Here is a 15022-nt window from a genome sequence, read left to right as displayed (position 1 = left end):
ACTTAGTTGTACTTTCGAGGTTAGCCACGTCTGTTAACTGTGTCACTGTCCAGTAGGCGGATAGAAAAGGTGACACAGAAATAGTTCTCTCACAATCCTCGATTGTATTGTCTCGTGCCAGTTATTGAGGCCTGAAATGTGATTCGCTTATCACGTCTATTTCATCTTTCTGCTTCATTTCTTCCGGTCAGCAGATGTCCCATATCCTAAAATGTCACGTATTAAAAACCATAAAAGAGTACAGATGATTCTTGAAATGTCAACTTAACTTCGTTGACCAGGTGAGACATCTGGGTAAAAAAATGTATCCGAAAACAACAAAATTGTTATCGATGTTTTGTTTAGCCATAGTTTCTAATTCTTTTGAAGTTTGTTTACTAACATATTGTTCCTAACATTCAGACATACACGGTGGTCGAATGGTTAAGGCTTCCGAACCTGAGGTCCTGGGTTCGAATCTCGGTGAAGACAGGGATTTTGAATTTCGGGATTTTTAGGGGGCCCCTGAGTCCACCCAACTCAAATGGGTACCTGACTTTAGTTGGTGAAAATAAAGGCGGTTGGTCTTTGTGCTGGTCACATAACACCCTGCTCGTTAACCGTTGGCCAAAAAAAAAAACAACAGATGACCTTAACATCATCTGCACCATAGATCGTAAGGTCTGAAAAGGGAAACTTTACTTTATGGTAAAGCGCTTGGCTTTCGAACCTGAGGTCCTGGGTTCGAATCTCGGTGAAGACTGGAATTTTGAATTTCGGGATTTTTTGGGGGCCCCTGAGTCCATCCAACTCTAATGGGTACCTGACTTTAGTTGCTGGCCACATAGCAGCCTGCTTGTTAACCGTTGGCCAAGGAAACAGATGACCTTAACATCATCTGCCCCATAGATCGCAGGGTCTGAAAGGGGAATCTTTACTTTACATACATACGCCTTACTTTATGCTTTATATATTAGATATATATCCACATATCTCATTAAGTAGCATTTATTCCCCTTATTTCGAAATCCCACAAAATAATTCATCATTATCATCATCATTCCTTTGAGTTCCTCATGGAACATAGGGCCTCGACATAAACACGCCACTCTCCACGGTCTCTTGCTAGCTTTTTGATGGTGTCCCAGCTCTTCCCGGTCTTCTCTGCTTCTTCAAGTACACTACGTCGCCATGTTCTTTTTGGTCTTCCTCTGCGTCTTGTTCCCTGGGGGTTCCACTCTATGGCCTGCCTAGCTCTGTTGCTGGTATCTTTTCTAAGGGTGTGACCAATCCATCTCCACTTCCTCTCTAAGATCTGCACTTCTATATTTTTCTGTCCACTCATCTCCCACAGTTTAGTGTTTTCTACTTTGTCATACCAGTGTATTTTTAGGATATTTCTCAGGCATCTGTTACTTAACTAATGGTTTAATTTTTTGGATTGATTCATGTCTTGTCAGGTTTAATGAGTAATTGTGGAACGTTTTAACTTGATCCGAGAATGGGAGAAACAAACATGTTCAAACATTTGACCTGACAGAGTGCTTGATATTAGATTTGTCAAAGAAAATCACTTTAGTGTTGCTACTCGTAGCCCACTAGCCACCGTGCAAGGTCACCATTTAGGACGAAACTGCCCAGGGAGAAAAAATGGCTAAGGAATCAACATTTTCCTCCTAAGTTGTGCCGTGACCTTATTAGAAAGTAATTTTGAGTAATCTTGAAGATAATTATTATTCTATAATTAATCATTGTTCTCTTTCGTTTTTACAATTTCTTCTTTTTTTTCTCAATCAACTTGTAGGCTGCATGACCTTAATGGCATTGGTCGTCATGGGAATCAAAGGTCACGATTACTTCAAATTGCTCCGGGCAGATGGTGGTGAATTAGCTCATCTCTCTTCTAAGGGTGTAGACACCTCAGGGGTCTTCTACGTGGGCTGGTCATTCGTTGTTGCCGTCATTTCCGCCTTCATTACACTGGCTAGCTTTCTCTTTTGTATGATTGAATTTGTCCATATAAACGAGGACGTTGACTAAAGGACAATTTAGTGTGAGAAAATGTCATCCAGTGTAATGTTCTGAATGCCATTGGAATCAAGGCCGATAATGACATGAAATATATTGATCTTTGTATTAGGCACAGAACTTATTACTCGTATTCAACTACAACACATGACTAATGATGCCTATTATTCATCTACAACACATGACTCATGCCTATTATTCAACTACAACTATACATGACGATGCCTATTGTAGCCTATTCAAATACAACTACAACTACCGGTACAACACATGACTGATGCCTATTATTCAACTACAACTATATATGACGATGCCTATGGTAGCCTATTCAACTACAACTACCTGTACAACACATGACTGATGCCTATTTCTTGATGATGTGATTTACCCATATTGCCCTAGGCGAAAACGTCACAGCAGCAGCAGAAGATAAGAAAGCATAATGACGAAGAGAGGAAACTAGAATGTTGATAAAAGACAAATGTTTTATCTTTATGGAATGAATTCTATTCACTGCATGTATTTTTTGTATCTGTTTTGAGAGTTGGTCTTAAAACACAGATAGGTCTAGGGTCTTCAACAAAAGACAGGTCTGTGGTCTTAAACTTAGACAGGTCTGTTCTCTTAAAATAAAGATACGTCTATGGTCTTAAACTAAGATAGGTCTGTGGTCTTCAACTAAATGTCACTGAATGTTAGAGTGTTTAAATGTGCAAAAGTATTTCTTAACTGTGCCAAACATTACAAGTCCAGCGATTTGTATTTTTTATCAGTTCAAGATTTTTGTATTGAATTGTTCATTTTTTTTTGTTTGAAAAAGTTATCTTTACAAAGTTGCTCCTTTGTGATTATTTTAAAGTACAATAATCCTTATGAATTGTTGCATGTGATTATATACAATAATCCTTACAATTTTGTTTCTTGGTGATGAGTACAGTAATCCTTACAAAGTTGTGACTATGTGATTAAGTACAAACACATATTTAACTTGTATTTAAACCTTAAAGATCTTACATCAAGACTTTTGTAATTTCAAATAAAGAAAATGTATGATCAATTGGCCATATTGTTGCACATATGCGTCAGTTGCAATTTTACTCAATTTACCAAATGAAAGAAGCCACAATGTTGACCTTCGCAGTTTTTTTGTTTTCTTAAAAATCTTTTATTGCTTCCTCGGATACCAATATCAGAGCGCCTCGGACCAAAAGTTAATTTTGAGTTGAATGTTTTTAGTGTTGATAATGGGCTGACGAAGGCACCGGAAAAACAACAACAACAACACGTTTTTTTCTACATATTCCTGTAGTACTCTTTTATAATTCAGAAGTGTGATCTAGATCTATGTTTCTTTATTTGCGACATACTTTATAAATCTACGTGCAGTAGCAAAAGTCTCTATTATTCAAACTTGCAATGTAAGTTTAGTAACCTGTAGCCTCTACAGAAGTTGTTTTTTGTTTTTTTTTAATTTTCAATAACAAATATGGCTGCCTTGTCGTGTGGTAAGAGTTCTAAACTGTTGTCCAGCTGGTCCAGAGTTCGAACAGCACCCACTGTCATCCTGAAGGAAGAAGATCTATGAGTTATGATTATAGATACATTGAGAATTAGATCATACAATATGCTACGTTTCTGAAGAAATGTCTGAAATGTAGAAAACAAAACAACAGGAAGTATCTACTGGTTTCTAACTACTGCGCATGCCTTTGCTTGCATAACAATACGTTGCACAAAACTTATTTCCGATAGCCTATACGGCACAGCTAAGAATCAAGTATTGAGATTATGATGTGTGGATTTGTGTAGATCTAGTATTCAAGTAATAATGACAACGAAATTATAAAGTAAAATCAACAAACAAACTCGACACTATTTTGTGAAGAGGAAACAATATTTATTCAATTACAGAAGAAAACAGAAAAGTTAATATTCACATCAGCGTTACATGGTGGAAATAAACTTCTAACGAGCGAGAGTCAACAGACCAACAACTTCAACCAACACAGATATGTACACAGTGACCAAGGCTAGCGTACACTTGATGCCGTGTACTGTGGGGGAGAAAGTGTGGTTGAAGCTAACATATGGAGTGGAAAGAATTTTTTGGGGGTGGGGATATGGGGAAAAAAAAGGGGGGGGGGTACACTACTAAGCTTGCCTGGTACAAAGAAATAGTAAAAAGGCATGACTATTTAGTAAGTTTAAAAAACACAACGGTATTCTCTGAATATAACTTGAGGGCCAGTGGTGGTGAGGGAAGAAGGGAGATAATGAGTGTTAAGTCTTGACTGCATTGCTAGCAATAGTTACCCTTGTATGTACTGCTCTCTAATTAGTGTAGACAGTCTTTCCTACAACTTTTTCCTCTGATAAGTTAAATCATGTTCATTGAAGGAACCAACTGTTCACAAAAGCTACACATTTGAGCTTTGAATAACAATATACATGTAAACAATCAGCTTTGACATGCAACTGTTCACAAAAGCTACACATTTGAGCTTTGAATAACAATATACATGTAAACAATCAGCTTTGACATGCAACTGTTCACAAAAGCTACACATTTGAGCTTTGAATAACAATATACATGTATACAATCAGCTTTGACATGCAACTGTTCACAAAAGCTACACATTTGAGCTTTGAATAACAATATGCATGTATACAATCAGCTTTGACATGCAACTGTTCACAAAAGCTACACATTTGAGCTTGGAATAAACAATATGCATGTATACAATCAGCTTTGACATGCAACTGTTCACAAAAGCTACACATTTGAGCTTTGAATAACAATATACATGTATACAATCAGCTTTGACATGCAACTGTTCCAATGGTATCCAAAAGCTGAATGTTACATTCTACAAGTTTTTCTCTTGATACCCATATGAAGTAAAAAGTAGCTTGTTTTGTAAGATACTTTCTTTTGGGAAGCTCTGTTCAACTGATCAATAAGGGAAGAGAAAGACTACACAGTCAGGTGGCAAATAAAATCTGTACATGAGATCATAACAAAAAAATGTTTAATGTCTGAAATTTCTTAAATTTTATTTTCTAATTGAATGAATTATACCATATGAGTTATCAGATATGTTAAGCAAATTTGTTTCAATTTTTTTTTTAATGCAGAAAAAAAAAGGAGAGAGAAAATATATAATAAATATATATCATGAATAAGTTTAGCAGGGTTTAAATATATTGTTACAAATTTTAAAAAAAATTGTCTATAAAAAAAATGGTCCCTTTTTTAAAAAAGGGACTTTTGATCATCAGATTTTCCATTATTATCAAAAACAATGGTGAACTTTCAACAACTGGCTAAAGACTGGTATTGTTGTATTTTTTGGTTTGACTTTTTGTAAATCAAAAGATATTAGCTTAAGCATTACAACTGTATAAAAAAAAATTACTAGTGAAAAGTTAATGACTTGTTAGCTACCAGTAGGAATACTTTGTAAAAAAAAAACAAAAAAAAACTAATCTCAATACAAAAATTAGAAAACAAAATGACACTAGAATTTTCATCCAATGAAATTCAATAACACAAATAGCAGAAATAAACATTTAAAAAATAAGATGAATTTAAACAAAAACTACAAAAAGCAACCAACATTTGTTTTAATAAAATTAAATACTGCATTGAGTTTTTCTATTTAAATTTTGATTTTTTTTTCTCTGTAAAAAAAACCAACAATAAATGCATGGCAGTAATGAAAACGAATTTTGCATTGCTCTAGTTTGTTGTGTATTACAACTTTTAAATAAAACAGTTTCTGGAAGCTTCACATTATCACAGGCAGTTAACAGAAAAACAAACAAACTGTGGCACTTGGACAATGCTCTTAAACTTTAGTCTTATCATGTTTTGTATAATTGGTTTTTTTTTAATGTACACTCTATTTTACATAGGAATAAATATAGTAATATAGTGGTTTAATGTAGCACAGTTCTAGATTCATGGTCTCATTCTAATAGGAAAGAAGACTTCTTTCACTTTTTAGTAAATCAAAACCACAAAACTATCTGCAGGTAAAAATTTGGTACTCAATAAACTCCACAAGAATTTTGTTTTTACTAAAGTTCAGCCCTAATGTTAAAGCTTTGTTTAAATATTAGACAGAAAAAACTTAAGTGGCAAACATTTTTAAAAAGTTGTTTTTATATAAAAAAAAAAGTAAAAAAAATATTTTGTAACAAACTTTTTGGGAGCAGATCTGTGAACATTTTCTGGAGATTGTTTTTCCTTTACATCCTGTTTTGTTAAAAAAGTGAAGTCTTAATTTTATAATCCTACTCAGCTTTCAAAAATAATTTTACTGAAAACAATTTATTCAAATATTTTACAAGAATTTCAAGATGGTTTTATTCAACCAACTGAAAAGTCAAGAAAAAAAATTCATGGAAAACTCTCATTAAAAAAAAAATATGCTAAGACTTGAAAAATGAAGATAGTGGATTAATGTTTATTTCTGTATTATTTTGCTAAATGTTTCATATCACTGAAATTGATTCATTATTTCAGACACAAAGAAACAAAAAATAGGCAATTGAAAACTCAAATATCATTTTTTTTAAAATATCTATTTGATAAACCTGGATAGAAGTAGAACTGATATGCTTGACTAATGATATGCAAGTCTCATGATATGCTTTGTACTACTGGCACTTAGGCTATTTGGGTAAATTCCACATTTATGGCAAGAATTGAGCCCAAGCTACTGCATTCAAACAATCCTACTCCTTTCCTTTTTTAAACTTTTGACAATTTGTTAAAGATTTTAAATCTACTTATGTTGTCAGTGTTTCAATCAATGTAACTGTGTCATGACACCAAATAATTCAGTCTTATGTGTTTAGAACTGCACTGAAAAAATATGAGAGTCCTTGTAGAGACTTGGCTAATAAGTCAGATGCTGAAACTGTCTTTGGCTGGCTGGCTATGTACAAAGATTTCAAAAAGAAAGTTATACTTGTGAGTGGGTGAATTTTTTCATAAAAAACAAAAATACATGAACATTACATATCGGTTCAGTTGATATTTGAGAGCTGCATCTAATAAATAGTAGTCGATTGAACAGCAACACACTCCATCTCTCACATAAGAAGATATCATGTTCAAATATTCTTTAATGTTTTTGTTTTCAGGCTTACAGATAAAAAAAAATGAATTCGTTTGGGCTACATGATGGCTAAATAAGAAAATAATAGTGTGTCATTGCTTTACATGTATATGAAATAACATATGATTGAAAAATACATTTTCTATTTAAAACAAAATCCAAAGTTTCATTGTACTGAACCATGAAAAAATAAACATTAGTATTTAAACAGCTAAACAGTATGTTATATGTGTAAGTAGTTGAAGTTAAATAATGTAGATGTTGGTTAATTTTTAAAGCACTGAAAATGTGACCATCAAATGAATGCTGGAGTTTCAATTTTTTTTTCTTGTGCTTTTAAAAATGAATTTTTGCCCCTGGTTACATCTCTATCCAACCTTTATTCCAAAATCTATCTACTGGTTGAACATTTTTTTTTCAATCTTAAGGGAGAAAAGTGTATTTTAAAAAAAAAAGAACCCAAATGTACAACTTGGCTAAGTTACTGCCACCATAACATTCTCTTAGACTGCCACACTAGATAAAAACAAACTTTATCCCACTTAGAAATACATTTCTTATAGTATCTTTGAATATATTCAATGATGGTGCACAAGTGACTCAATTATTTCAAAGTTAGGCACTCACAAAGTTAAACCTGATGACAGAATGTGCTTTTATTATGTATGTTTCAACGCATGACCAGGTACACACAAATGCAACAGAAATTCCAAATTCCTATATTTTGACATATCATTTGAAAAAAAAGTATAGGCTTATAATAATGATATTAGGTACGTTGTGGGTGAATAAATCTATGAAAAAAAAAACAACAAGATAAATTTCCTAGTTATACCGAACAGATACATGACCAGTGGTATTTCCAATCCAACAGTGCTGAGAAGTGTAGCCGATTGACAGACATACTGCAATTTCATTTGCTAAAGTCAGAATTTCAATAGAACTGGAAAGGGTAAGGCATTCTGTTGAAAACAACAACACAACAACTAGAAGTCTATGTTGGGACACCCGGGACATTCTTTACAGATTAGTACCAGCACCTAAAACTTAAAGGTGATCAATTAAAGACTCTTCAAATTGAAACTCATAAATACATAATTTTATTACTCTGATAATAAATATATTGGCTAATATAATAAATAATTTTAAAATATATTAATTTTTAAAGAAAAGAAATATATACACCGTATAATATAATTCTTTAGGGATCTGTACAATAGAAAAATGTGTACATCAATTAATTAGAAATAATTTTATATAAGACAAATATCACCTCAGTAGAAAATGTCTGAGTCAATGTGGAAAAGTTGATATGTGAAACATAAGTATGCAGGACTGATGCAAATGTGAAGGTTTAGACAATAATGCTGAATAAGACGAAAAATAACTGTCTGAACACAATCATTGAATAAACTAATACATGATTTGGGTGAGTTGAATTACAAAATGAAGCTAAACAAAAAATAATCAACAGCCCCATTAATACATTATACTGTAAAAAAAAAAAAGGACTAGAAGAAACAATAGCAAAAAACTGAAACTTACAAAATATCACTCAATTTATCAGTGAATTATTTGTTACTTTTCTTGATTTGAAGTGTAAATGCAGTGAGTCTGGGAACATTGACAAAATGTGTAAGGAACAAGCTGAGGTTAAATGCTGTTTATATCAAATTTAGTGTTATAGATAATGGCAATAAAGTTACATAAGAAGCAGATACATAAATACTGAATGATCTTATTGTGATTATTATAAGTTAGTATGTCCGAGGAATCAAGAAACAGGTCACAATTAGAATTTCTTTTGATCTTCACCAAAATAATAATAAATTTAGAATAGAAGTAAAAAGAAATTTCTTAAATAAAAAAAAAATAGTAAGTATATCTTCAAAGATTTACTTAAAATAGTCAAATTAGTAAATAGTAGGCAAAAACAAAATAGATAAAGATCATTGTTTTAAAACAATTGCACATTATACCATTAAAGTAGTCAATTCAAAGTCAATGCTACAAAGCTGGTAATATTACATAGGTAAGTTGTGTTTGGTATCAACAAAATACTGGCTTAAAGTCTTTGGAAATAAGTTTTGCTATCTGTACAGACTAACGTTATATACAGTTAGATTCAAATATAAGAAAATTTTTAAACAATTAGTTCTAATTATGACAGTGAACTAAAAATATACCATAATTAGTTAAATCATAAGGCTTAACAAATAATTGTGTGGTATTGAAGCATTCATTATGTAAATATACAAGCTGAAATAATTATCAAGTCTCTAGTGCAAAATTCAAATATATTCTTATTCTAAATGAATCTTTACGATAAGTAAAATAAATAATTTGATCAATTAAACTATAGTGACAAAACAAAATTTAGGCCAACAATATATTTGAAAAACACAATTTAGCAACAAACTTGGACACATGCAAAAACTAAGCATAATTAACAAGAACAAAGAGAAAACTAGAGCAATTGGAAAAAAAAAAAATTAAAAACAAACTACTTTAGTTATTTCAGACAGTGGTGTAACCATTAGTGTTTCTTCTCTTGTACACATTACCTTTTAGCTTGATGTTTGAAATAATTTTCCATTTCAGGTGACTGTTCTAACTGTTGAAGCAATATGCAGAGATCTAAAATTTAGTTATGATTAGATCCTGAGCCTCACCCATTGTCCCCAGACACTCTTTCACAGTGTCCAAGCTAAAGTGATTGGCTTCATAGCTCTTGCTGTCTATAGCAATGCATGGTTTACTCACATCCAACTCTCCTAGGCATTCTGAGCCTACTGGTACCACCTGGTCACTGAAGACCTCAGCACTTCGTTCATCAAGCTCTTCCAAATCTCCACAACTAACATAGCTCGATAGACTGCAGCAGCTGAGGCTTTCCCCGCAGCTACCAAAGTAACCAGCACCACTGGTTTCATCTTGGTCTAAGCTGCTGAAGCGACCCTCTCTACTAGTTTCCTCCCTGTCACTACTGACACTTTTAAAGGAGCCAGAGGTGATGCTGTTCCTTAAATGAACAACACAATCAGAGTAGACACTGTTCTCATTTAGATCATCTGTACTTTCTCCTAATCCATTCAGAAGCTGATCTTCCACACTTGATTCTCTTATCCTTGCAGTTTCTCGATTGCAGTAACCTTTTTTATCTAACTGACCTGAAGGATTTATTTTCAGACGCATTCTTCCAGTGCTGGACAATCCCATGGGGCTGAAAAAATCCAAACTTCCTAAGCTTCGAGTTCGACTGCAACCAAATCTAGCCCTTTTTTCAGAAGCAGGGGATGTGTTTCCTGAATCCTGGTGATCACTACTAGCAGTAAACCTTATCTTAGGATCCTCTTCTAGCTCCACTGCATCACTCCCATGGAGAGAGGCTTGATGAAGCTTCTCTGCTGCCTTGCGGAGCATAACAGGTGAGCAAGGAAGGGACTGACTTTCAGGTTTCATGAAAATATGACTGCCATTGCAGGATGATGACATCTGATCAGCTTGTCTTCCAAGTAACAGAGCAAGGCCATTGTTAAAGCTGCACTTGCGCTGTTTGGGAAACTCCAAAACTTTTCTGCCATCTTTAAACTTGCTGATGGAAGCAAATGGATTGGCATTAGCTGGGCAGTAATGAGGATCATCCTTGGTCATAGCTTGTGCAATTATTTGAGGAGTCATGAGAATCTCATCTCCAGCCATACTGTCACTACTTTGAATAATGTTATCTTCTGATCTTGATCTTTTGTGAAGTTTTCCTGAGGTACAGTAAGAGTTTGGATTAATAAATAGAAAAAAAAAACACAACACCAAAATAGAAAAGACCTGTCAATACCGATATTTCCATACTAAATTTGCTTATAAAATCTCTTGTGAGTTTAGTAATTAATTTACATTATCTGTTAAAAATTTTAAAGGCCATGGATATTTATTTACTGGAACTCTGCCAGGATCAAGCATTTATACATGTAGAATTACACCTTTTAGTATATTTTAAGTATTCAACATTTTAAGACTAAAAAAATATTTTTAGGGAAAGTAAAATGTGGCTTCAGCTAATACAGTTTTGGAACACACACTGATAAGTATAAGTATAATAATACATCTTTCTAAACATTATTGTGCCAATCAATACCTAAATTATTCTGTGAGTTACTGCGCAAGCTCTTGTACAGCTTTTCCAAGTTACTTATAATAACACTAGAGCTAGGCCGAAGTTCTGGTAAGATCTGTAATTAAAATATAAGAGCAAAATAATATATTGTCGATGATTTAAAAAAATAAATAAATAAATTAAAAAGAGCTAAGAATACAAAAATGTCTTTAAATAACAGTACATGTTTATCTCCATAAATTTAAAGAAAGAATCCTTTGAGAACAATCATTTTATTTTATTTTTTTTTAAAACTGATTTGTTAACTAGAAATAGTTTTACTTTTTGAATATTTTTAATTTAGTCAAACTGAAGTAAGATTTTAATTCTGATATACATTATTTCCAGATGGAGACTGGAAAATATAGGATTTAAAACCATAAAAAATGTTTCCACAAATTACTTGACAACACTTGAAAGCCAATTGAAGAAAATCCAAAGGGCAGTAGTCTACCATTTCACAAATTTTGATGTAGTCAACACCAAATTTCTGAAAGAATTTTAAGAAAATAGTTTCACACAAATATTATGTTCATTCCTTAAAGATGAAGCATTGACCAAAGTTAAAAAAAAATTTCATAAAAAAAAAATTGTGACGAGTCTTTTTCTAACCTTTGTTCTTGGCATTGTTTCAGGGTCAGCTTCAATACGTGCTGTTATTTCTAATAAGATGATGCCATAAGAAAACAAATCGGCCTGTAAATGGAAAACATTTATGCTAGAACATTTATGTGTGTAAATAAACAATAAATATAATTATAATGAAATACAAATTACAAGGCAATAGCTACTAAAGTTAACAAAAAAAAAGCACTAAAAGATTTTAATATTCAAATCTTGATCTGCAAGATAGAGGATTTTTAGAACCTTAGGAAAAGTACCTGGGAAAATTGAGAGAGAACAGTTAATGTCTACATTAAATATGCCTCATCTGGTTTGATGCACAAATGACCTCCTCAATTTACAATAACTTGACCACTTATTGTGCTTATCCGTGCTTTTACAATTTCTCTAATTTTCTCTATTCCTGCATCTTGTATTATAAATGTGTACATTTAACCCTCTTAAGACGACACGGCTGATATATCGGCCCAAGGCTATTTGTCGAAAAAGACGAGTCGGCCGATATATCGGCCGCAATGTTTCCAACCAAAGGATTGGCTTGTCAGTGTTTGTATCAGCCAATCAGATTAGTTCTTACTATTTTTACACATTAGTAGACTGTAATGGCGGCTTCCTTCGCTGTTTTAACGCGATAATTTTTTTAATTGATTTTTTGAAGTTAACTAGTGAGAGGTGAAAATTTTAACATGTCAGCCGTTGATATTGATGAAAACAATCTCACTGACTCTGATTTTATTTTAAATATGCTAGAATTAATAAAAATAAGAGCAGAATTGAGGAAAGCTTTAGATCTAAGGTTTGACTATGTCTATTCTTGGAAACATGGTTTAGAAGTAAGGGTGGGTAGCTGGATAGAGAAGACCCATTTGCTGGGGGGAAGGGGGGGGGGGTTAGAAAAGTAGTAAAATAATGTGATAAAAGTGTCTGAAGGGTCTGAATGTGCCTTGTTTCTCTAAACACATGTATTAGGGCTTATTCAAGCCTAAAACTTCTTAAAAAACTCTTACCTTTATAATTCTGTTCTGTTTTGAAAAAACTTTTTTGGAATTGTATGCGCATAAATTATGCAAATTAGCTTGGCTTATTTTAATAAATGTTAATATTTCAGATAAATTCCATAAGATTAAATTAGTTCATTCATTTCTCTTCAATAATATATATAGTTTTGTGTATGTAAAGTAATTAGTTTATTTGTTAGGAATTATTTTGTAAGAGAAGTGTTAAGGCTGGAAATAGTGCTCCGTCTTTTTGGACAAGACATGTTAAAATGCTCCGTCTTAAGAGGGTTAAAAAAAAAATTCATTGTACTGTATTTTCTCTGTACTAACAATTGGATGCAACATTTTTCTGAAATCACCTGTTTCTAGCAGTGTGTAATTTCTTTCAATGAATGGGTGATAAAGAAAAGGATAAATGCTCAATGAAACAGGTCATCAGAAGATGGAAGATTCAGTGAAATGGCTGCATTCTTGAAGGGGGTGCCCATGAAATGTGATGAGCCTTAGAACAACAGAATTGAAACAATTGAACAATGTTTTTGAGGTAAGGACCATTTTTCTCTTACAGTTTCTCTTTTCCCTCTAACATAAGCAGTATGAAAATAATTTGCTCTTTACCATTTGAGAACTGCAGTGTTGGCAAACTGTAATATTAAAGTATGGCTTTGATCATTTTATGTTTCTTCACCCAGAGAATGCTACAATAAGAAACCATCCAGTATAAGAAATAACACTTACCCTCTGATCATAATACTTTCCATGAATAACTTCAGGTGCCATCCACCAAGGACACCCAACAGATGGCAAAGGCTCTGTACTGTAAGAGTAAACAGCAGACTTCAACAAAACTTTTGTATCAAGCTTCCTTCCTACTTGCTCAATCTAATACTAACTAAGTGAAAATGTGAAACATTTCTTTTACAGAGTTTATCAATAGCTAAATGCAATTGTGGTGACAGATACAAGTCTTGTTATATAGTTCCCAAAAACTCTCCAAGGACTGAAACAAGACTTCCTGCAGCTCTTCAAAAGAAATTATACAAGTCTCGCTATATACAGTTCTCAAATATATCCTCAAGGACAGACACAGGTCTTGCTAAACATAGTTCTTAAATGTTTCTCATAGGAGTGAGAGGTATTGATGTAAACATTTAAATTTTGTTCCCCCTTGACTGAGAAATATTGATGTAGAAATGTTTCCACTGTATATGCACACAAAATTGTATATAAAGAAATACTAATGACTGTATTCACTTTTTTTTAAACTGACCTTTCAATGCTACTTACTTGTCCCCCCCCCCTCCTTTTCAGATCTTGCAATTTTATGGGGCAGATGATGTAAAGGTCATCTGTTTCTGTGGCCACAGTTAACGGGACTGTCAAATGGCCAGCAAAACTACCAACCACCTTCACTTATCCCCAACAATTGTCAGGTACACAATAAAGCTTAGTGGTCCGAGAGGTTCCTTAAAGATCCCAAAATTAAAAAATCAGAGGATTCAAACCCGCAACCCCCGGTTCAGAGGTCAAGCAATTTAGCACTCTGCCATCATACCTCAGTACTTACTTGGGTTCAGGAATTTTGGTAGCCAAACCAAAGTCTGCAATAACAGCTTGATAGTTTCTGTTTTCCCCTTTCTTAATAAGAACATTCTGTCAGTAAAACAAATATTCATCACTCAATGATACATATACATTTTACATAAAAAATAAAATAAACATTCATGTTTCAACAATGACAACTTTGTGAAGTTTTATAAAAAGGAAAAATAAAATTCTTAGCTGAGTGCGCACAAAATAAACCAAAATATCAATAAATCAAACCTTAGAAGTAAGATCTCTGTGAAAAACACCTTCTGCGTGTAAGTAATGCATTCCTTTAGCTATGTCAAGTGACAACTTTATCCTGAGAGTCCAAGGGAGTTCTTCATCTTTATTAGCTAGCAAGGTTTCTAAAGTACCTCCACTGATGTACTGTGTAACATTAACAGAATAGAAAGCACAAAAGAATAGCATAATGCTAAAAATATTTCTTAACAGCACCACAATCATATGACATAAATATGTTATTTAAATACTTTTCAGCATTGAAAAAGAGCATCCATCTTTTAATA

General features: G+C 33.1%; 2 protein-coding genes across 12 annotated transcripts in view; one reads left to right on the top strand and one right to left on the bottom strand.

Moving 5' to 3' along the window:
• Positions 1-4844, top strand: part of LOC106069763 (uncharacterized) — a 57055-nt gene extending 52211 nt beyond the window's left edge. For all 5 annotated transcript variants that reach the window (XM_056028341.1, XM_056028342.1, XM_056028345.1 and 2 more), the window contains one exon: positions 1784-4844. In XM_056028341.1, the coding sequence (XP_055884316.1) occupies positions 1784-2019 (236 nt within the window). In that variant the 3' untranslated portion in view covers positions 2020-4844. The remainder of the gene's footprint in view (positions 1-1783) is intronic.
• Positions 4845-7122: 2278 nt separating this feature from the next.
• LOC106069764 (serine/threonine-protein kinase 24-like) overlaps positions 7123-15022 on the bottom strand; it is a 16144-nt gene continuing 8244 nt past the window's right edge. For all 7 annotated transcript variants that reach the window (XM_056028336.1, XM_056028333.1, XM_056028332.1 and 4 more), the window contains 7 exons: positions 14733-14882; positions 14476-14561; positions 13647-13725; positions 11899-11982; positions 11690-11776; positions 11269-11362; positions 7123-10891 (listed from right to left, as the gene is read on the bottom strand). In XM_056028336.1, the coding sequence (XP_055884311.1) occupies positions 9771-10891; positions 11269-11362; positions 11690-11776; positions 11899-11982; positions 13647-13725; positions 14476-14561; positions 14733-14882 (1701 nt within the window). In that variant the 3' untranslated portion in view covers positions 7123-9770. The remainder of the gene's footprint in view (positions 10892-11268; positions 11363-11689; positions 11777-11898; positions 11983-13646; positions 13726-14475; positions 14562-14732; positions 14883-15022) is intronic.

The sequence above is a fragment of the Biomphalaria glabrata genome, chromosome 5 (assembly GCF_947242115.1).
Source record: "Biomphalaria glabrata chromosome 5, xgBioGlab47.1, whole genome shotgun sequence".
In the NCBI taxonomy this organism is placed as follows: domain Eukaryota; kingdom Metazoa; phylum Mollusca; class Gastropoda; family Planorbidae; genus Biomphalaria; species Biomphalaria glabrata.
Note: the sequence above shows the minus strand (reverse complement) of the source record. Positions and strands in the feature narration are given on the sequence as shown.